At 49.8% G+C, this 21,714-nt stretch overlaps 2 protein-coding genes across 2 annotated transcripts; one reads left to right on the forward strand and one right to left on the reverse strand.

The window, feature by feature from the left end:
- Nucleotides 1-10,981: 10,981 nt before the first annotated feature.
- exoc5 (exocyst complex component 5) lies at nucleotides 10,982-18,328 on the reverse strand. Its single transcript, XM_076167743.1, has 18 exons — nucleotides 18,155-18,328; nucleotides 17,739-17,833; nucleotides 16,266-16,413; nucleotides 15,982-16,176; nucleotides 14,732-14,796; nucleotides 14,527-14,555; nucleotides 14,322-14,431; nucleotides 14,194-14,238; nucleotides 13,963-14,103; nucleotides 13,811-13,893; nucleotides 13,520-13,729; nucleotides 13,293-13,440; nucleotides 13,091-13,199; nucleotides 12,835-12,955; nucleotides 12,648-12,734; nucleotides 12,454-12,562; nucleotides 12,156-12,371; nucleotides 10,982-12,034 (listed from the first exon to the last, which is right to left on the reverse strand). The coding sequence occupies exons 1-18, from the start codon at nucleotides 18,179-18,181 to the stop codon at nucleotides 11,846-11,848; spliced, it is 2,127 nt and encodes a 708-aa protein (XP_076023858.1). The 5' UTR covers nucleotides 18,182-18,328; the 3' UTR covers nucleotides 10,982-11,845.
- An 11-nt stretch (nucleotides 18,329-18,339) lies between these two features.
- On the forward strand, nucleotides 18,340-21,457 carry ap5m1 (adaptor related protein complex 5 subunit mu 1). Its single transcript, XM_076167745.1, has 8 exons — nucleotides 18,340-18,636; nucleotides 18,881-19,541; nucleotides 19,622-19,849; nucleotides 19,939-20,078; nucleotides 20,559-20,644; nucleotides 20,751-20,863; nucleotides 20,950-21,046; nucleotides 21,132-21,457. Exons 1-8 carry the CDS (start codon nucleotides 18,569-18,571, stop codon nucleotides 21,212-21,214), a joined length of 1,476 nt encoding a protein of 491 aa, XP_076023860.1. The 5' UTR covers nucleotides 18,340-18,568; the 3' UTR covers nucleotides 21,215-21,457.
- Nucleotides 21,458-21,714: the final 257 nt, after the last annotated feature.

Below are 21,714 nucleotides of genomic sequence, written 5' to 3' on the forward strand. Positions count from 1 at the left end.
CGAGTTGACAATGGGATTCTCTCATTGTTTGTGCTGCTGAATGTAACGTCTCAGATCTCGCTGGCGTCTTCCTCTGGCAGCTCGCTCGCTTTTTCTTTCTCCTTCCTCTTTGTATTATTTCTCATTGTGGATTGTTGTTTACTGACTGCAGCGCGTTTATATCAGCGCCTCTTCTTTCCTCAAAAACACCTACTCATTTGAGGACCGATTCATTCCAGGCTAATTCATATTCCCGGGGGATTAGAGACATCTAATTTGGTGATATTTCTGTCATGCACACTTTTGGATGTAGTATTCAAACGCCGCTCCCCTCCCCCTTTGCCACAAGCACGAAAACACAAAAACAAATACGCTGCGCCGCACCGTTTAGTTATCTTGCATGCCAAGCTAAGTATTTCCCTCACTTGCTCGCCTCCTGTCTCCATTGGACATCAACACTGTGGTGGTATAAGGGTTCAAAACAGGGACAGGGAGGGAAAAGATCCGAGCTGGGGTGCAGATTTCCAAAAATGAATCAGGGAAGCAGAGAGAACAGCCGATCCCATTTAGCCGCTGAGCCTCGATGACGCTCTCACACTTCTCACTGGCACTGTTGTGTTGGTGCTGGAGTGAACACTGGCAAAGCAAGGAACGCTCTGTGGAAGTTGAGGAAATGGACACATTAGTGACCCAGATTGTGTGATTGTGGAGGATCGGTGCAAGAATGTATTAAATAAGAGCTCAAATAGATGGAAAATGTATCTTTAACATCACAGAATCTGATGAATCTCTCCCTTGAGCTTGGAACTGTGATCTAAATCTGTCTGAAGAAAGTTGTTGCGTCAGTTGTGATTAAGTTTTGACACATTCCAGTGATCGAAGCGACTGAGGCATGAGGACGTTTCCTGCTTTAAGAACCTCCTGAGCCTCGACCCGAGACAGTGGTTCAGTCCCTCGGTGCTCTGCCCTGGTTTCCTGACAGTGATTTGACAGTGATGGATCGCTGTATGCCTGGTACCAATAAGACCCTCCAAGTGGTCAACCTGGGGCCCCAGAGCTGCTGCCCTCCAGGAGATCCACTCTAAATTAAATCCTCTGAGGCCAGGCCAGGCCGCTGCGCCCCCGCTCGCCCACTCCCGACCACCAGCCTCCAGCCTCCAGCCAGCCTCACTTTTGTTCCCCCTCGCTAACAACTTTTTCCTCCTTAATTAATTCGCAAAAAACTAATTAAACCTTTGCGTTTTCGCCGACAGGCCTGGTCCGCCCCTCCCTCGCCAGACACAAAGGAAAGGTAGGCAGGAGAGAAGGGGAGGGGGGGGAGGGCGCCAGAAATTAAGAACATTCAGTGCCAAATGACCGTCGGAAGCAAAATAATATTAGCCCCCTGAGTTTAGTGGCCAGGACTCATAATAAAGGAATAAGAGGAGCGGGCGTGGAGCTGAGATGAAGGCTCGGCGGTGGCGGTGCAGGTTGTATTGTTCTGGGGGAGGCAGAGGCCGCGGAGGTGCACGGCCCCGACCACAGAACCCGCTCTTAATTTGCTGAGTGGTGTAAGACCTCAGGGGTGCGTGTTGTTCGGCCCTGAGGGGTAATAATGGACTTGGCACCTTCTCCTCCTCGCCTCTGTGTGCAGCACTTTATGTGGAAATTTAGAAAAAAGCGGGGCTGTGAACTGCTGTTAGAAGCTCATGTTAATGTTTGTGTGTTTATATTTCAGCATCAACACAAAGCTGAGAAGTGCTGAATGTTTCCAGTGTTCCAGTTTTAGGTTTCTAGCTGGTTTGAACGTAATTATGCATACATTGACCACTTATGTAAGCATGAACATGATTGATGATTGTGACTCTATACACAGCCTCACTTCCTGTTTTGGAGGTCATTTGATTCAAACTAGGTGATTATTGGACAAAATATGTGTGAAGAAAAAGTGAGAACACAGAATCAAGGCATCAGCTGTGGACCTGAAGGAGGAGTCATACCTGTAACTGAGTTGTATCGTTGTATTTTGTCCTAAATCGTCACTTGTGGTTCAGGTTTGTGTTTTCCGGCTGCTGTCCACAGTAATCCAGCGTGTGTGTGTGACCTCAGCAGCCCCGGGGCACACAAGCCATCAACACTTCACTTCAATTCTTAGCTCATATCAAAATCACTCAACAAGCATAGAGAAGTCATCTTGACCCTCTCTGGACAGCTGGAGGCTATAGACGACTGTATGGGCTGTGTAGGGTTGTGGGCGGGGCCTGGAGAGGATTTGATGGTTTGTCCAGTAAAGAGAAAACGTGTTTAAGTCCGTGTCTTTGAACTGTGATGTTGGGTCAGACAGCCAAGGAAGATATTTGCCCTGCAAATATTTTAATCCCCAACTAATCACTTGGTGGGTGGAGGTTTAGTGTGGGGTTGGGGTTGGGGGGTGGGGGGGCACGGAGACTTGTGAAGGGGGCTACTGTGGTGGCCTGGCACATTCTTTCTGTCGGCGACGCCCTTTTTTCCAAAGGGGATTGTGGGTAGAGTCAAATAGGGTGACCTCCGGAGCGAGCCGCGCGTACCAGGCCTCCACCGGGGCCACGTGTTGAACATCCAAGCACGCTCCATGCAGGTAACCCAAGAAATACATTTATACCTGATATATGTTGAACGTGTTGAATGTTTCAATGAAGCTAGTGAACGTGTTTCCCTCTGGATCCACACATTTTATCCGCATATAGAGGAACTCACTCTCTCACGCTGTGGCACTCTGGATTCCTCAGCCGTTCGGTGACTCTTGGCATTTGCCTGCTATCAGAATATCCTTAATCATAGCGGAGACAGTGCCAGTGGAGAGAGCGAGCTGGGAGAGACACGTCAAAACATCTCCAACCGTAAAGGACCAGACAGCAAGCGTGATGGGCAAATTAGTCAGAGGCACTGCCTAAATGGATGGCGAGGGCACAAGGAGGGGGGGGGGGGGAATAGATAGGGAGCGCAAGCATGTGTGTGTGTGTGTGTGAAAATCAGTGAGGGAACAGAAAAACGGAGCGAAAGAGAGAAAGAGAGGAACACTTCTCTGTCTCACCGTTTTTCGCCGATGCCTCCTTATTCCCCAAGCGCTTTGCCAGATCACAAACCACTAACTGATAGAGAAATAAATGAAGGAGAGGCTGCTCCAATAGATATGATTCTGAAGGAGATTTAAGGAGTGGAACTGATTGTGCATGTCTGATTCCCGCGCTTCAGAGTCCTCACCCGGGGGGGCCTTGGCTTTCAAAGCTGACTGACTCGCACAGAGAAATACTCCATTAGGAAGAAGTTCGCCTCTCGTCTGAGCTCGCCCGCCCGGCTTCATTGTGTTCCAGGGTGCTGTGTCTTAACTAACACTCGACGGAATTCCCCCCTTATACACTTCCACTATAGCCGACATACGAATGAGCTGGAACGCCGATGATACAGATTCGACTCTCGACCTTGCCTGCCTACGTCATGGTGCAAACAGTATCCGGCCATTTTCCCCCTCCGACGCAAACTAAAGGGTTAACTTGTCAGCTTGTGGGAGTTCTCAGAGAGAGAGAGAGAGAGACGGAGGCAACGTCTCGGGTCCCAAGTCCCGGGATTAGAGTCATGGGACTCGTTGGGCAGGCAGGACCATTAGCTCGGAGTGGAAAGGCTCAAACCCAGTGACTCCCCACACAGATCAGACGGGCGGGAAAGGAGTCATTTAGAGAGAGAGAGAGAGAGAGAGAGAGAGAGAGGAGAGGGGGGAGGGGAGGGGAAGAAGTGTTGAGCAATTAGTGGAGCAATTAAGATGTGTGTTTGTGGTGGGGGCAGAGTCATGTGATCACTTTTGTTCATCATGGAGGAGACACAGTGACACAAAACCCTCATTCATAAAATCCTCACATTATTCCACCGCTGCTGTTATCGCCTCAATGAGTTGCAAACTGTATCACACTGAGCTCTTGACCATTAACCTCCTTTTTTAACATCTCAAAACGAGCGTTGGGTGGGGTTGGGGGATGTGTGTTGTGTAACGGGAGAAGAAAAAGAGGAAGAAGAAGAAGAAGAAGAAGAAGCAGCTCTAGGTGTGAATGTGGATAATCGAGCGGTCTGCAGCATGGAGCCCCGAGATAAGTGACAGAGCCGCGAATTGAGCTGCGATGCCGAGGCGAGGGGCCGGCACCGGGCCCCTTTTATGCGGAGGAGAAAAGAGGAAGAGGACGAGAGGAGAGGAGGACGTCTCTGAGGAGGAGAGATAGACGGAACGGAGCAGGAGCGAGGGACTCAGAGACGGAGAGGGAGAGAGATATGGATGGAAGGCAGCAATTACTGAGACTGAGGCGCCATGTGAGCACAGCCAAGTGTGTGTGTGTGACAGTGTGTGTGAGAGAGAGGAGGAAGGAGCAGAGTCTGTGTGTCTGTGTGTGTGTGGGGGGGGGGATTGAGATCTCTCTGCCTGCCTGGGCCCCTGCTGACTCTCATACAGGCAGATCACAGGCTCATCATGTCAGCTCTGTTTGTGGAAATCCTCCCTCATCAAATAACAAATTTGCTACACGTTTACCTTTATCAGATCTGGGAAGAGAGGCAGAGGAGATGAGGTGTGTGTGTGTGTGTGTGTGTGAGTGAGAGTGAGCGCCTGTGTGTGTGTAAAGTGCCTTTTCCTGTCGCCGCTATCGTCGAGGGGCCAATTACTTGCTCCTCCGAGAGCAACTCTGCCATCTCAGGCCTTTCATTCAGCCGACCCCCCCCCCTCTCCTCCTCCTCCTCCTCCACCACCTCCTCCTCCTCATCCTCGCCTGTGCTGCGGAAACATCTGTCTCTGAATATGCAATGAGCTTGTCAGCGAGAATACACCCACGTCCTGCACAAAAGCTAATATTTGCCAACATCAAACCTGTCTGTTCTGCCTCTCGTGTCCGCACGCCGCTGGAACAGGACGCCGCCGGTGCTGCTGGGAAACCTCCCCCCCCCCCCTCACTCCCCCCCTCAGCTCCCTGGCCTCCCGCTGTAAGATTACGGGCCTTGTTACTGACACCATGCCTCGCTGCCCTCCTCCCTCTCGTCCTCCTCTTCCTCTGCACCTCCCCTTTGGCCATCCCCCCTCTTATCATGCCTCCTGCCCCTTCACTCTTCTCCTTCTTCTTCTCCTTCTTCCTCTAATAGAGGCGTAATTGACGGGACTTTGGGCTCATCAGCCTGAACAAAATGCCCGCCCTCTTGAATAAATATCAATATTGACCAAAGTTTTGCACGTCAGCTTATCTGGTTTGTCTTCATGGATGGTGTGTGTGATGTGGGAGTGGAACTCCTCTCTGCTTCTCTGCCTTCAACAGGGAAATATCACAACTGGGCCTTTTTATTAGAGGGACTGTTGGTGAGTCGGATTCCTCTGCCTGCCCTTTAATTTGCCCTCGGATGGTTTGGGAACGAAATCAATACTTCATGAATGAGGCAGTGATGGAGAGAAGAGGAGGAGAGAGAGCGAGGGAATGTGGGGAGAGAGAGGGAGAGAGAGAGGGTGAGAGAGAGGGTGAGAGAGAGGGGAAGAGTGCTGTTATGACAGGAGACAACCACTGTCTCTGCTGACTGATGAAGATTAAAGAGAGAGAGAGCGAGAGAGAGCGACAGAGAGAGATTATAGGAGAAAGAGAGATTGTGTGTGTGTGAGAGAGAGAGAGAGAGAGAGAGAGAGTGTATTTGCATAATGTCCTCCACCACAGTAAGTCCCTGAGGCGAGCCACGCTGGATAACAGGGGGCCAATACTCTTAATTCAATCTCTTTATTTTTCTAATACTTCAGAAATTAATAATTCGTCCCTTTCCACCCCCTCGCGTCCACAAACCACCGTGAGCGTCGAGCTGAGCTGCCTAAGTTTGCAACTTTAACCCAAGAAATTGATGTGAGCGGGCCTGGAGGCGGACCTGCTAATGAATGGATCGAGAGAGAGAGAGAGAGTGAAAGAGAGAGACAGAGAGAGAGAGAGAGAGAGAGAGAGAGAGAGAGAGAGAGAGAGAGAGAGAGAGAGAGAGAGAGAGAGACGAAAGTTAAAAGATGGTCTTTTATAAAGTAATTTAAGAAAATCCTGTTAGCTGGATCAAGTACAAGACTATAATTTCTCAAAATGGGGAGACGAGGAGCTTCGGCGCACACTTAATAACAAAATTAAGGGAGGTAAAGAGATAAAGAGAGAGAATCAATTAGGTCAGGCGCTGGTAAACAGTGGTAATTGTTGAGAGAGGGCCTGTGAGGTGGGCTGACGGGTGGAGCAGGGGCACCCTCGGGCCACCATGATCCCACGCCACCGCCCACGCCGAGGAGTGGGTGAGGCCGGAAGGAGGAAGAGGAGGAGGAGGAGGAGGAGGGAGCACAGGGCAGGTAGGTAGGTAACAGCAAAATGTACAGTGAAAGGTCAGATACAGGTCGTTGTTGTCTTTGGTTAAAAGCCTCCAAATGAAATTATAATTTTTTATTTGTTATTATTTTTATTTCCTTCTGTCGGTGTGTCGCACTCCACTGTGGCCGTCACGTCACACACTCGTTCGTGATGACATCGCCGCTCTCCTGTAAGGCGGCGTGGGTGTGTGTGTGTGTGTGTGTGTGTGTGAGGAGAGGCAGCCATCAAGTCGACAGCCTGTTAACCAGCCACTAAACACACTGCAGATAAGAGGAGATTATCTGACTGCTATTGTTCCAAAGGGGGGGGGGGAGTGGTCCTCAGTCAGAGAGACCTGGTCAGGCTCAGTCAGGACGGTACAGTATGTGACCATGATTATGTTATCGGCTCTATTGTGAGTGTAACCTTGGTAACGGAGCTCCAGGGTCTCGAAATCAAACCAATCTAGATTATGGATATTTGGTATTTACTTAAATATTCTTATTAAATATTAGAATATTTTAGTACAATGTGTTTTATAAATTCATAAAAAGACAGAATTTGCTTAAAATAATTACATTCTCATTTTATATTATAATTGTTATCAGTTATTAGCTATTGATTGCTTTATTCCGTCACAGTTTGTATGTAAAATCTCATTTTATGCTTTAATTTGATGCTGCCACAATAATTTCTTCTTCTTTTTCTAATAATTTAAATTGTTAAAAATATGTATTATTTAATATCACAGCATATATCATCCACAATTAGACTAAAGCTTAATTAGAATACAAATAAGGGAAAAACAGGTTAAACTATTTGACATTTAGTCTTAATATATGGATTCAGGACAGTCAATCTAAGCTTATCTGACGATCAAATGAATTTTTTCCAAACTTCTTCCTCCTTATCGCGCACTGAGATGTGACCTTTGCGACCTTTTATCCAGCGTTCCACTTCCCCTGCAGATCAGAGTGAGGATGAATGGTCTCTGTGGGGAAACCAAACACTGAGCATTATTTCATTCAGACTCCCTCGGGTGTTATGACTGAGAAATAATTGTACGTATTTGTATTTGTTTCTTTCTGGCTGTGGCGCGCTCTGGGTAATGCTTAATACCTTCTAGAGATTATACGGCAACTCCCAAACTCCCATGATTATAATTAAGCCTGACTTGGTTATAAAATGAGCAAATACCAATTTAGTTTTGCATCGTGTGAGGGAGCATCGCTGTGTGTTCCCGCGTCTCCATACGTCTTTGAATTTCTCGATGTTGCCGTGTTTGAGCTTCAGAGTTTGTGGTTGGATACTGATGTGTCTGTGTGTGTGTGTGTGTGTGTGTGTCAGTGAAAAGTGCCCCAGAGGAAAGACGTATAGAAAAGGTTTGTTTAGGCATGGAGACTGCTTCATCTTCCTCCTGGCAAAAATACACCAACATTCCCCCCCATCTATTCTCTTTCTCCTCCTTATTCTCTATCTTGCACTCACTCTCATCAGCTTTCTCTCTCTCTGTCTCTCTCTCTCTTTCTGTATCACTTACAAAGGCGCCGTTTCCTCCAAAATGAGGCCACGTACGGTAGGTATGCAAATGAAATCATTGCTCATGGATTAGAATGGGACACCATATACCCTAAATCATGATTGTCAATCATGGCTGGGGATTAAGGGATATGGGCTCACAGACCTAAAAAAGCAACATTTCCCCCCTCAGGCACATCCCCATTGTGAGGAGCTGTGAGGAAGAGCCGAGCTCCACGGGGGAGGAGAGCAACACTGGAGCACTAGTGCCCCCTTCTGTCTGATGCTCGCCGCGCCGTTTCATCATCAAACATGGGCTACAGCGAGCAAAAATAGAGGTTGGTTGGCACACGCTCCCACACACACACACACACACACACACACACACACACACACACACACACACGCCTGTTCATTTACATTCAGTGTACCCTGAGGCAGGAGCTTGATTAGACAAATGCACATGCTTTGGTGATGCAGTGTTTCATCTTCAGTGGAGGAGAGAGGGAGAGACCTCATTTGCGTCCCTGGCATGTGTGCAGGCTCGGTTCAACATCAGCGGGTTAGCAGGGCCACAGGCCTTACACACGTAACAGATGTTTGTTTGCCCCCGTGAGTGAACGCGTTTAGCACTGAGTGGCTGCGACCATCGGAATCAATTTGTTCTGTCTGATTTTAATATGGACTATAACGTATGCATTAGTGTGTGTGCTACCTGCCAGCGAGGGCATTCTGTATGTATGTAATATTAAATGATACAAATTCAAAGATGACAATTCATTAAAGTCTATTTCACAAAATACGTACAGAAATATAACAACATTACTACTGTTGGAACACACTGAACACGTTGGAAATCAGGAATCCCTGCTCCATAATCAGGAAGCGGTACGGCTCCTCACACAGAGACGTGTTTAGTGGATTGTGTGTGCAGACCCTGGAGCCCTCAGCTAGAGTGCCAGTCTGTTCCTGTGGAGCAGTCAACCAGACGAACCCAGCCAAGAGAGGGAGAGAGCGAGCGAGGCACCGGCACGGAGCCAGCGAGCCGCACTGGAAAAACACTTCACAACGGCAGAGAATTAATAGCGTTTTCATAGGAGAGGAGCGGGCACGGGGGAGGAACAAAGGACGCCGCGCCGGCTCGGCATCATCAAAAAGGCCCCGGTTGTGTTCCGATTGTAGGGAATGGAAGGGAAGGTTTCACGGAGCCCCCCCCCCCCCCCGCCAGAGCAGCACCTCCATAATGAGAAAAGTGAGCAAAGGAGGAGATTTTTTGGCAGCGCTCACATCCTGCACAGTGCAGCTTCCCCGGCTGCTCCAAGACTGAAGGTGGCGCGGGCACCTGTGCCATCTTGGCCCTGGGACAATATGGGCGGGAGGTCAAGGCCAGGGCAACATCTGCATCGCATCGGAGGGGCCTGGCCGCGTGCCCGCCTCGCCGTTTCCATCGAGTCTCTCGCAGAGATCCTAAAGAATCGGGTGTGAAAGGGACCGCAGGTGCTCCAGGATTTGCAACCATTCAGCAACACAACTGCACGGCCTTTATTGTAGTCGCGCTTGGTTTACCGCTAAAAGCTTTTGACACTAATCACAGCTATTGCATTGATGCACAAATTGAGTCCAAGCGGAGGACTTTTCCACCTCCGTATGAACGCCGGCCACACAGAGCGGCGTGCAGGAGAATTACCTGACTCATTTTAGCAGGGAGTTCCTTAATTCCCTCCCAGTCTGGCTGCAGCGACGCCACCTGAGTCATCCTCACTGATGGCGGCTAGAAAAAAAAAAAAAAATTCAACCGGCGAAATTGATACAAGCCGCCAGCACGCTAAAGAGCAAATCATTATGCATCATTAGGTGAAGATTTAGTTTAAAAACGTGTTTAGCGGGAATTAAGCAAAGCTGTTGTTGACATGGATTGACTGCTGTAATGCTTTATTGTCAGTGCTCCAGGAGGCAGAGGGAGGGCCCGGCCCAGGCAGAGGCAGAGGCAGAGGCAGAGGCAGAGGCAGAGGCAGAGGCAGAGGCAGAGGCAGAGGCAGAGCGGGAGAGATTTAGGTCCTGAAATCAGAATGAATTGGGTCTTCAGCGGCAGAATTCTTAGAATCTGTACTCTCATTTACATACAAAATCTGTAAATGAGGGAAAGAGTGTGTGAAAAGGTTTAAATTAATATAGAAATTGAAACGTTGGAGTCTGGAGTGGAGTGATGGAGTTTCCAGGACAAGCGACGGTGTTACAAGTGGAACAGGAACTTCTCTTCTGCTCTGACGCCCCAGAGTTTGTGCACATTAGTGTCCTTACACGTGTGTGTGTGTGTGTGTGTGTGTGTGCGTGTGTGTGTGCAGGCGGCGCTCAAACTGACGAGGTACAGAGAGGACAGTCTTATCCAGCGCTACAGTGTTGACAGTGTCTCTAATCCCCTCCACCTGCTCAAACACTCACCCCCCCTCAAAATAAAACACCCCCACCCACTCCTTCCATCTGCCCGTGCCGGGGGTCCCTGGGGCTCCTGCCTCCGTCTCTGCACCGCCACTTATCGTCCCTGGCCGGGCCCCTCCGCTCCCCATCCCCTTCCTGTGCCGCGCCCGTTAATCGCGGCGAAAGCAAATAGTTTTCGAATGTTTGGAAAAGGCCCAGTGTTTGCTTCGAGGCCTAACAAAATAATTTTTACAAGTTATCCAGTTGTGATTAGGGGCTGAGAGAATTGAATTCATGTGGCATTGATAATATTAATATTAGCCTAATTAATTACGTTGTTTGAATTTGCACAGTGGCGTGTGTGCTTACTGCACGACGCCAACCAGCCGGAGCCGGAACCGAGCTCTCAGGCGTCTCTATCTCCCCGGGCCGCTCACACAGTCCATGACTACTGCACACAATTCATCAACTGGTAGATATCTAATCCTCTCTGGCTCCGCTCACTTCCTGAAGTCTCCGGGAGAGCGAGCGAGAGAGGGAGACAGGGAGAGAGAGAGAGAGAGAGAACTTTACTCTGGTGGCAAGAATTCCCATGAATACTTGATGACTTGCACAGAGGAGGGCCGGCGCTTTATCTGCCTTTGAGAGTGACATTCACACACACACAGACACACAACTCAGCCTAAACTTGTCAAGGACATTCATACAAGGGACGGCGATAAAATGCAACACATTTTAATAAGTGACTGATTGAAGGTAAACAGCACTACAGAGGGAACAGCTGTGCTCAGCAGAAAGTCTCAGGGGATTTCAAAGAAGTCCGATACTTTTGCTCGCTTTAAATCAACCGCACGACACGTTCCCCTCGTCGTGTCCCGACCCTGAAACACTGCGGGAGGGACCGGATGACTCGGCGACGTCATCGGGGGGCAAGGGAAGTGTCGATCCGTGCAAATTACAGCGACACACACACACACACATAACGTCGGTGGTCTGAGCCCGAGCGGGACCACCCACAGCTCCAGAGCCGTTCTCAGACCCGATCACACTTGTTGGTGATGGCCCCTCTGACCTCTGGCTCTGTGGTTGGAGGTCAGAGGTCAGAGACGTGGTCATGTGTGGGACCAGACGGAGCTGGGTCTCGTGGTCTGTGGGAGCCGTCTGCCTGCAGTCCTCTCTTTCAGCGGCGAGCAGCAGTGTGTTCTTGTGCACGGGGGCGCAGCCATAGAATTCATATTTGGCACAATAAAGTCTTTAGCTTTTTACAGTCAGAAGCGCAAAAACAAAACAATATTTACTGATAATATGATTTAGCTTTTTGGATCGATGATAGATTAGTATTTAAAAGAAATCTCAAGTCGACAGACAAAAAGCAATCATGGAAACAGAACAAAGGTAAAATGCACAAATCCCACATTCACAGGAGCAGAGTGTCTTTGCCTCCATGAAGCAGAGCCCAGGAAGTGTTTGTACGCAAGGGGGGGGACAGACGGATGGCGTTCACCGCCAAAAGCCTGGGAGAGCCGAGCGACTGGACGGAGGGGGGGAGGGGGGCGTCAGGTCGGGTCGGGTCGGGTCGGTCATTAACTGAAGTGCCGGCCCAGTCTGGACGAGCGGTAGTCGGCCCGCAGCTGGACGAAGGCGTGCAGGAGGTTGCGGTCCAGGCTGGTGAGCTGCTCCCCCGAGCACACCTGCTTCAGGTTGTCCGGGGCGACCACGAGGAGGTTGCAGAGGGCGTGGAGTGTGTCGAAGAGCTGCAGCACCAGAGGGACCTAGAAGAAGAAGAAGAAGAACGGAGAACGTTTTACTTTCAAACACCTGGCGTGAATGCAGATCTATAAGTTAAACCTCTGCAGCCTTCTGGAGCCCAATCCCCGGTCGCTCCCCGCTCACCCTGAAGTCCTTGGCGCACCGTCGGTATTCGGCCACGTCACAGATGGCCAGCATGCCCCCCATGGAGCTGTAGCTGTACTGCTGCAGGTGCTCGTGGATGAGCCGGTGGAATCGGACGCCCAGCTCCGTCAGCACCGTGTCCACGTTCTTCCCGTCCATGGACTTCCTCACGTGCTCCACCTGCCGACTCACGTAGGCACACACCTTGGAGCAGGCCTGCGGGGGGGAAGGGGGGACTTGTTAGTTCTCTTTGTAACCTGTTTCCATGCCAACATTCTGCCGGAGGCGGCGACCTCACCGCAGTGTACTGGATCATCACGTTGTTCTCGTCCTCCGGCCTGAAGTCGGTCTTCTTCTGTTCCGTGGCCAGGATGTGCTTCATCTGTCCTCCCATGCAGTTCAGGGTTCTGTTTGTCAAAGCCACACGTTCAGCCTCCATTAGTGATGATTTCACAGGTCAGGTGTGAGGACGCCTTCAGTCACAACACTCACCTGTCGATTCCCGTGTCCAGCTTCACCTCCATCTGCTCAATCACCTCTTTCTTCTTGTGCAGGCACTCCGTCATCTTTGGAGACGAGCTGAGGACGGAGACCACAGAGGGTTAAGTCAGAAGTCTCCCTTTAACGCTGTTCTATAGACGTGATAACGCAGTTTGAGCCGTTTAACCCCTTAACCGACCTGATTAGAGGCATGAGGTGGTCGTTGAATTGCTTGTCGAACAGATGGAAGATGGTGTTGGCCTGCTGCACCACATCCAGGAAGTACAGGTTGGCGTTTTTGGCGTCTGCAGAGGGAATAGCTGTAGAGAAGAGAGAAGAGTAGAAGGTCAACTAAACTATAGAAATACAACGTATAGATACATATTCTGTGGCCCTGTACAGAAATGTGAAGAAATTCTGTGAACTTCCTTTGTAGATTGAGTGTGATGTCGTACCTGACAGGCCGATCTCCAGTGCGTAGTCGATGTGGTCCACACACAGATGCTCAACCAGCAGCAGGAAGATGGAGAAGGCGTTCTTGGGCAGGTCGGACGGATCCGAGAGCTGAATGACCACAAAACAGACACAGGAACAGTGAAGCTTTCAATCTTTTCTAAAAACCCTGGGTCCCTTCCTGACTGGAGCTCGTGTCCTCACCCTGTGGCATCTCTCAAAGGCGTGACGCGTCTCCTGCAGCAGGTTGACCACCACCTCCTGAGACAGAAACGTCTCCCCGTGTGTGTCGATGCTGGGACCCAGCGGCAGGTTGGTGCGCTGCCTGATCCGCTCCTTCAGCTCCTGAATGCTGCAGGAGGACAGAGCCTCGGATTACATCGTGAAACATCCTATGTGAGCTAATCTTAAAGAACTCCACCCGCTCTCACCTGCCGGTGCCGATGGGGCGTTTCTGGTGGTTCTTGGAGTCGTAGTAACGCTGCAGGATCAAGGCGCCGCGGCTGCGGAGGTACTCCCTCTCCATGTCGATGTAACTCTCCAGGTAAGCAGAGAAGATGCTCTTGATCAGCTTGGACAGGAAGGTGTGCTTGTCCGAGCCCAGGTTGAACTCCGCCAGCTTGGTGGCCAAAGTCGTGGTCCTGCAGGGGGAACAAGGGCGCACGGTGAAAAGGATAAAGGAGACGACAAAGTGATCAAAGTGAAGTAAACCAGCTGCTCACCTGGTGTAAAGGTCGTAGAGGTTCTTGAGGTACTGCTCCACATCTGTTTGCCGAGTCTCGTCCAGTTTCTCCTTCACGTGGGCCTGAAGACGTAAGCTGGGTGAGGCTCAGGTTTACAGACGAGAGGAATAAAGGAGAAGCTGTGACCATACCTGCAGTTTGTTCTCAAAGATGTTCTGGATGAGTTTGGCCATGACGGTCTCTGGGCTGCTGAAGACCTCGCCCACCTGCTTGTTGACCCGCTGGCAGAGAACGGCCGTGTCCTCGAACACGTCGTTCCTCAGGTACGCCCCCTAGGGGAGAGAGAGCGGGCGAGCGGTTAACCCCAGAGTCTGAGGGGGTCAGCGGGTGAGAAGCACGCACGTCTAAAGTACCACACTCACCTCCTGACACTGCTTGATGTAGACGTCCACACAGTGAGCGTAGCCCTGTTTAACAAAAGACCACACGTGTCATTTTACCCATCAGTCTCAGCGATCATTCCAAAGGTCGTGATCGACGTTGAGGTCACCTTGAAATGTAAGAGAACCGCTGCCACCTCCCGCATCCGCCCGATCTCACCCCTGCGCTGAGCGGCGGTGAACTCCTGGATCAGCTGGCGCTCCAGGTCGTGGTACTTACCTGCATCACAAACACACACACACACACACACTAAATCATCTTTTCATTTCTAGCTTTGATTGTGTTCCTGATCAGAGATGACTCGGTGGACTCACTTGCAATCTTTGCCTTTACATCAGAAAATCTGCCAGACAAACAGAATGAAGTCATTAAGGATACGATCGGAAATCAGGTTAAAGGTGGATGTGTGTTAATTCAAGACTCTCTATGCTACTGAAGGCACTTTAGGTCATCATAACACAAGGATGACACGACTAATGCACATCCAGAGGCTCTAAAGCTGCAGGACGCCTGACTCACCTGTCGAACGGCAGCTCCTGAGCTATGAGATGAAGCTTCTGAATGATATCAGCGGCCTCCTTAATCTGAAAGAGAGAGAGAGAGAGAGAGAGTGAGAGAGAGGCGATGTCATGAGAGGAAAAAGGAAGGCAGCGAGACCAGGAGAGGAGTGTGAGAGGTGGACACCTCGACAGAAAGCAGGCAGGCCGCCGGCGATGTCTGCACTTGAGGTGGGGAGAGGCGGGGGGATCATCATCTTAAAGTGTCCCTCCTCCTCTTCCTCATGTCGGACAGGCAGCTGATAACAAACAGGCGGCGCTCACCTGGGCATCGGCAGCAGCAGCAGCAGCAGTCCTGACTTAGCGGCACATCCGACTCTTTATTGGCGAGTCTTTTCTGAATGGGGCTGTAATCCCACAGGAGCCTAAATCGCCTTCAATAATCTGTCCGGCCAGGGATATCTTGCTAAAAAATGGGGGCCCTGTTGAGAGCCCCCCCTCCTCCTCCTCTCCTCCTGACATACACGCTCGCTGAAGAAAAAAAAAAAAAAAAGCCCCAGACCGGCGAAAGGCCCGCCGTCCGCAACTCCTCTGTTCCCGCGGATGCCTGCCTCAGCTAACATCATTACTGTGCTCCCGTGAGGAGGATCCAGCCTTTCTGCTCGGCGAAGGTTTTCTAAGTATCTGTCCCCCAGCTAAGATTAGCTAAATCCCATGTAAGTAATGTAGCCGTCTCCCTGCAGTCAGGGTTTAGCAGCACTTGTCTCCACGCTGGCGGCCCAGCCCTCCCTTTCAGAAGGATTAGCAAAGCCATCCCCCTTCAGCTATTCACTTGCAGCTTTCCACTTCCCCCTTGTCTGGAGGTATGCTCGGCTCGGGAAAGAGAGAATCTGGACAGATATTCCTGCACGCCTCTCCAGAAACCAAGCCCCATCTCCGGCTCCCGTCTCTGGGATTGACCCCCCTAGACCCGCGGCTCCGCTTCCTCTAATGACGCTCCCGCTCGCACAGATTAATCTGAAGCATCCGCATCTCGCCGCGGCACTTTACCGCTGAGCAAACGCAAACTTTCCAGGGTCTCAATGGAGGCAGGGACTGAGCAAAAGAGCACATTTACTATCAAGCTGCTTCCTGTTGTAACGTGACACAAAGACAGCAGCTACATATTCTCACTCCTACAAAGCCAAAGTGAAGGAAGTTATGGCCGACATGAGCGTGTTGACATGCAGCAGACTGTTTCATGTTATTCCCTCTTGCCTGCGGCGTTCCTACCTTGTCTGGGTTGTTGAAGACGTCACTGCGCAGCTCTCCGTCCAAGAACTCGTTGAAGTAGGTCATCAGGCGCTGAGCTTCCACGGCCCTCTGTCGGGGCGTGTTGACCCCCTCCAGCTGGTCGCCAAGGTGACAAACCTTGGTTGCCACGTAGCTGATGTGCTCGTCAAGCTCCTGGAAATGCTGAAAGGCCACCTGAGAGGGAAAAAGGGAAATGGGATGTCAAACGAGACGAGCTGGAACGTGAGTGACAGATTGAGGAGCGTCTCTGGCGTTCATCCCACCTGGTTGCTCCTTTGCAGGTCCTGCACTTTGTGTGCAAACTCTTTGGCCTCGCGGTGACACTGATGCTCCAGCTTCTCCACCCGCCGCTGGATCTTCTCATCCAGTTGCTTCAGCTCTTCTATGTGGTTCTCAAACTCTTCCAGCAGCCTGTGGGAGACGAGAGAAGGTTTGAGAATCCAAAAGTTGACATCATCATAAGCAACAGGAATAATAAACAACAACAGAGAAAAGAAACGCTCCGGGTCTGGAGGAGTAATTGGGAAGTGAAGGTTAAATCTGCCGCACTGATCTAACTCTTATAGTTAATAGTTACAGAATAGTGCTGGGTGTTTAATTCCTGGGTCCCCAGACTTAAGAAGCTCTGAAAACTAGCAGCTTCGTCAGCTGCATTTTAAGTGCCATCAGGACTACAGAGCAAATGTTCTAAGTCAGCACCACATTTCACGGCGTAGGAAACATCCCAAAATGATGAGTGTATAATCTCTTGACTAATTCCCTCAGCACCGGCTACAGCTTAAAGACATCTCCCATCCCTTTCCAATAGATACACGTAGCCGGGCTGGTGACTCAGTGTGGTGGCCTCCACAGATATGTTGTCTCTGACTCTCCTGGCTAAGAGCCTCCAAGCGTGTGGCAGCAACAGTTTTGTGGGGGACGAAGATAAGGAGGGACGGATCTCCTGTGTGGCTCAACCGCACTGCATTTCTGCTTACAAGAAAGAAGTCGGCTCCCCCAAGTGTAAACATAACAACAAATGGCGGAAATGCCGAGCAAAGAAACTTTTTTCCTTATTTAAATTAATTTTTCGTTTTTTCCTCCCCACTCAACAATCAGTAAGACCATTATCCTGGAAAAAGACTGGGAGGGATTTTAGAGGGGGAATTGACTGAGTTGACACTGACGGCTGAATATAAATAATTCATACTTCATATTTACAGACATGCGAGTTAGAAAGTCTTCAAACATCCGACCTGATTCTGTTTTAAAAGCCAGAACAAAGCTGTGATCTTTATTCTTTGATCTTAAGAACAATGACATGAACCTCACAGAGTACGGAGGTGAAAGAAAACAAAAGATACTTTGTTGGTTATTGGCCTTTAAAAACTTAAGTTATATTGATCACTGAGACTTTGAATTATTATAGATTATTAAATATTATAGAATTGAATTGTATTACACAGATGGACGTTGGTGGAAAGCTGCTGTGCCTGTTTAAAATGTTAATATAAACAAATCTGGGTATGAAATGTGTTCTCATGTAATGATGGGCAATTAAGTTCTGTTTCAAACTAAATAACAAAACTAATTAGACACATTTACATAAATTATGCATGTTTATGTAATCCAGTACTTTGTGACGGTGAAAGGGTTAACCCTCAATCACTGCGGCTCACTCTTCAGGATGATGTCATGGCCTGGGAGAGTGACAGTGTTTCAGTAGCGTGATGCTCAAGGGTCTGGGGTCACGGTACCTTTTGGGGTCAAACGCCTCCGCTCCTCCTTTAGAGCCTCCTCCAGGAGTCCTCCACGCCAGCCGCTCGATGTATTCGTCCGCATCGAAGGGCTCCTAAAGCGGGTTAGAGAGTCACAGCAGCTCTGATTAGCACCAGCAGAGAGGAGCCGTCACCTGAACAGACTCCATGACAGCTCACACCGTGTATGAGCCTTATAACGGGACAATGACAGCCAATAACGCTGCCATTTTAGATTCCATTTAAAGTTACACACATAATTTCTCCCCCATCGTTGTTTCTACCCTGTACGGCGTAACAGCTGTGCTACTCGGCTGTTACAAATATTATTATTCTCCCACTATTATTCTCAGAGAAAGACGCGCTAGCTAGCCATTCTGCTATCCGGCTAGCGGTGCAGTGCAGTCATTCTTTACCTCGAACAGCTGAGCGGTCGTCGCCATGTTTGATCGCAGGCGGTGCCGGCGTGCGGTGCAGTTTAGGCGAAGGGGCCGAGAGCTGGAGCCGCTGCCGACTTCTGCATGGATTTGCTGGTTTGGTGCAGTTTGGACCCTTTGTTGACAGCTAGCTGGTTAGCATCCAGCTTCCTGTATGGGAGAGAAGGGTGGGGATAGCAGCAGGGTACTGCGCATGCGTAAATGTCAGCTGATTGGCCGCGTCTGTCACGTGAAGCAAAAGCCGGAAGTGACAAACGGCAAATGTCAACACAGCGGAAAATGATCGAATTTAGCAGATAACTCTAATACAACATGCATTTATTAAGATATGTTATTATTAGATTGTAGTTAGCTGAGCTTTCTCTCGATTGAGTAGTCGTCATTGTCGGCCAAATGAGTCTGCGTGCTTTGTGGATTATTTCTCACGAGAAGGGAGAAAATGTGTCAATACGCTTTTCTAGGTTAGTAACTTTGATTTATTCATTCTCGAAGGGGTTAAGTCCTCATTAACAACAGCGAGTTACACACAAATCAACCCAAAAATAAATAAAATTAAATCATGAAGCGCTAAAACAATTCCAGTCCAGATTGTTCGCTCTGCTTTGTTTCACTCTACTCGCTGACTTCATTTCCATGTAAGTGTAGTGTAATGTACTTGTAGCTGTGTCACCAGCTGTGTGTTCCATCCTGTGTCTCACTCCACAGGAGGTTTTCCACAGTGGAGCTCCGTGGGAAGGGCCTGGCAAAGTCCTCCTATGTGGCTGTCCCAGAGGAGAGTGTCTTCCTGCAGCTGCTGCTCACTGAGCTGGGGCTGGCAGACCCACACAAACCCTATGTAGCTCTCAGAGACGACTGCATCCACCGCCAGCGGTCTCCGGCCCTGGAGCTGCATGTTGACGGCCCTGGTAAAGGAGTCCTCTGGCCGGTGCTGGCTGTCTCTCAGGGGCCTCTCATCCTGGCTTGCTTGCCTTTGGTCGACGCCCCTCCAGAGCCACGGCCACCGCTGTCCAGCCTGCTGTCGGTCTCCCAGGGTCTCACGCTCCTGTCGGGCCTACAGACTTTTCTCCTCAGCTCTGGGAGTAAGACTGACAGCGAAGTGGTGGCCTCTCGCATAGCGATGCTGCCTTCTGTCCTCCTGCAGGTTTGTCCGCTTGGCACGCCCCTGGACGTCCCACAGTTGGGGACGCCTGCTACATCGGCACTGCCCACCCCTGCTGGAAACCAGAAGCAGCCAGCGTGGAAGACAGGGTTGCACCGTGGTAGAGCGGTGGTGAACGTAGCACTGACAGAGTCGGTGCGCTCTATGCAGTATGGGAGCCAGAGCAGACAGGACCTCTGGGACGTTTACGGCACTGTGACGTGCAAAGTAAGTGCACAGGCTGAAGCACAGGACTGTAGGCGTCCGTATATTTCCCTAAATCTTCCTGATTTCATTTGTGTCAACAGTGCGAAGTGGAGGGGGTGCTCCCTAATGTGACCGTGACCCTCACACTGCCACCTAATGGTTCACCTCTTCAGGACATCTTGGTCCATCCCTGTGTCACCTCGCTGGATTCCAGTATCCTGACTGCCAGCAGTGTAGATAACTGCGATAGCTCAGCTTTCTCTGGGCCCTATAAGTTCCCCTTCTCTCCTCCTCTGGAGCCTTTCAGACTCTGCAGCTATACATCTCAGGTATAAAACACAACGCCAATGCTCTTTCTAATCCATCATGTCAGTGTTTCTATCTGGGCTCTTGTTTAAATTCCCTGTTTTGTTATCAGGTGCCTGTGCCGCCCATTCTCGGCTCCTATCAGCTGAAGGAAGAAGACAACCAGCTGCGTGCGTCTGTCACCCTGAAACTTCATGAAAGTGTGAAGAACAGTTTTGAGTACTGTGAAGCACACCTGCCTTTCTTCAACAGGTAACCAACACCAGATATGTTTGATCCTGATAGACCTTCATTCAGTCTCATCCTTAAGATTCTCTGAAGAAACACTGGATGCTCTTTCTTAATCTGTCAACAATACACCCTGACAAACTCCACAAATGGTGTAGAATCTCTCACATGGGCATTAGTAATATTGCACAGAGCAGCAGTGTGCAATGACGCTCATGACGCTTCACCATAACAACTCAACTCCAGCTCACCAACTCGATTAAAGGAATTCCCTCACAGCCAAACGATCGCTCCAAAATCTAATCTCCAACTTTCAAACTCTCTCATCAACTCCATCGTGTGTGACAGAATCCATTTGTACTTTTATTTTGTCATTTTGCAGTCAGACTCTCTCACACAAAGTAAACTGTAATGTTCCTCTCGGGCCGTCTGGCAGAGCAGAAATGCTGCAGATCTAATTTTGTAAATGGTCTAACTGATATTGGTCTAACTTGTCCTGTGCAGGGACCAAATGGGTAATGTGGATGTGAAGGTGAGCTCCGGACAAATTGACATCTCCAAGGAGAAGAACCTCCTCGTCTGGAGCCTCGGTACGCGTCGTGCTCTGCTGAATCCATGGAAACATTCACTTTGACTGCAGCCGTCTAAATGAAAGTGTAACGTTAAGTGACTGCATCTCCTTTCTCTGACGTTTAGGCCAGAAGTTTCCTAAATCTCGAGAAGTCACGCTAGACGGTCGGATCAGTTTCTCCGGGCCGATGCAGGGACCCACTGACTCCATATGCACAGAACTTACAGCCTACATCAAAGTAAGTTCAGTTGTGGTTTAACACTGTCAGATTGAGCCCGGCAGTTTTGACACTCACAAGCCTTTTTTCCAACATTTAACCTCCAGATGTATTTCAAAGTGCCTGATGTCACTCTGTCTGGCTGCTGCGTGGATCAGCATTCGGTGCAGGTTTACTCTTCATCCAAACAGCGCATCATGACGTGTGAGTGTTCACGATTCAGTGTCTTGACGCTTTGCCCCGTTTTGCTGAAACTAAACTTAACGTGTCTCTTGTTTTTTATTTCCAGCACGAGAACTTAAATCCAAGGAATACTTCATCTGGAACTCAACAGGCTCTGCTCCGGTGTCCAGCGGCCACATGATGCTGTAGTGTGGATGCATAAACAGCTCTTCAGTGGAGAAGCTCTCAGCTCCACTGTGAAGCTGATGGGGATGTACAGGATGTGTAGTGTCTCCTTGAAATCCATTTGTTGCTTCTCTGTTATGATTTGAATGATGAATAATACAGCACTGCTTTTCAGAATGTCCCATAGACGCACATGTGAACGACTGAAAGGGCTTTATGAGGTCCTTATGAGTAAATAGAATAGCTAATAATAAATACTTGCATTGATTTACGTGTGTTTGAGCTCATTTCCCTGCTCCCCTCCGCCCTCTCTGCTCAGACAGAATGGCCACCTCTCGCTCTGACAGTCCCACTTCAGTGCCTCTCCATCGGCCAGATAATTAGCAGCTGGGGCCTTGTCATCAGCTGTTACAAGCCTGGAGGAGAGGGGGGTGAGGCAGGGGGGGAAAGGCCAGGCCGCTCTGGCCAGTGTCTCGGCCACAAAAGCCTCCTCTTTAGAGCTGGCAGGAGTCCTTGCCCCTTAG

The sequence above is a fragment of the Genypterus blacodes genome, unplaced genomic scaffold, assembly GCF_046128005.1.
Source record: "Genypterus blacodes isolate CSIRO-AG114 ecotype Tasmania unplaced genomic scaffold, CSIRO-AGI_Gbla_v1 ptg000171l_1, whole genome shotgun sequence".
Classification (NCBI taxonomy): Eukaryota; Metazoa; Chordata; class Actinopteri; order Ophidiiformes; family Ophidiidae; genus Genypterus; species Genypterus blacodes.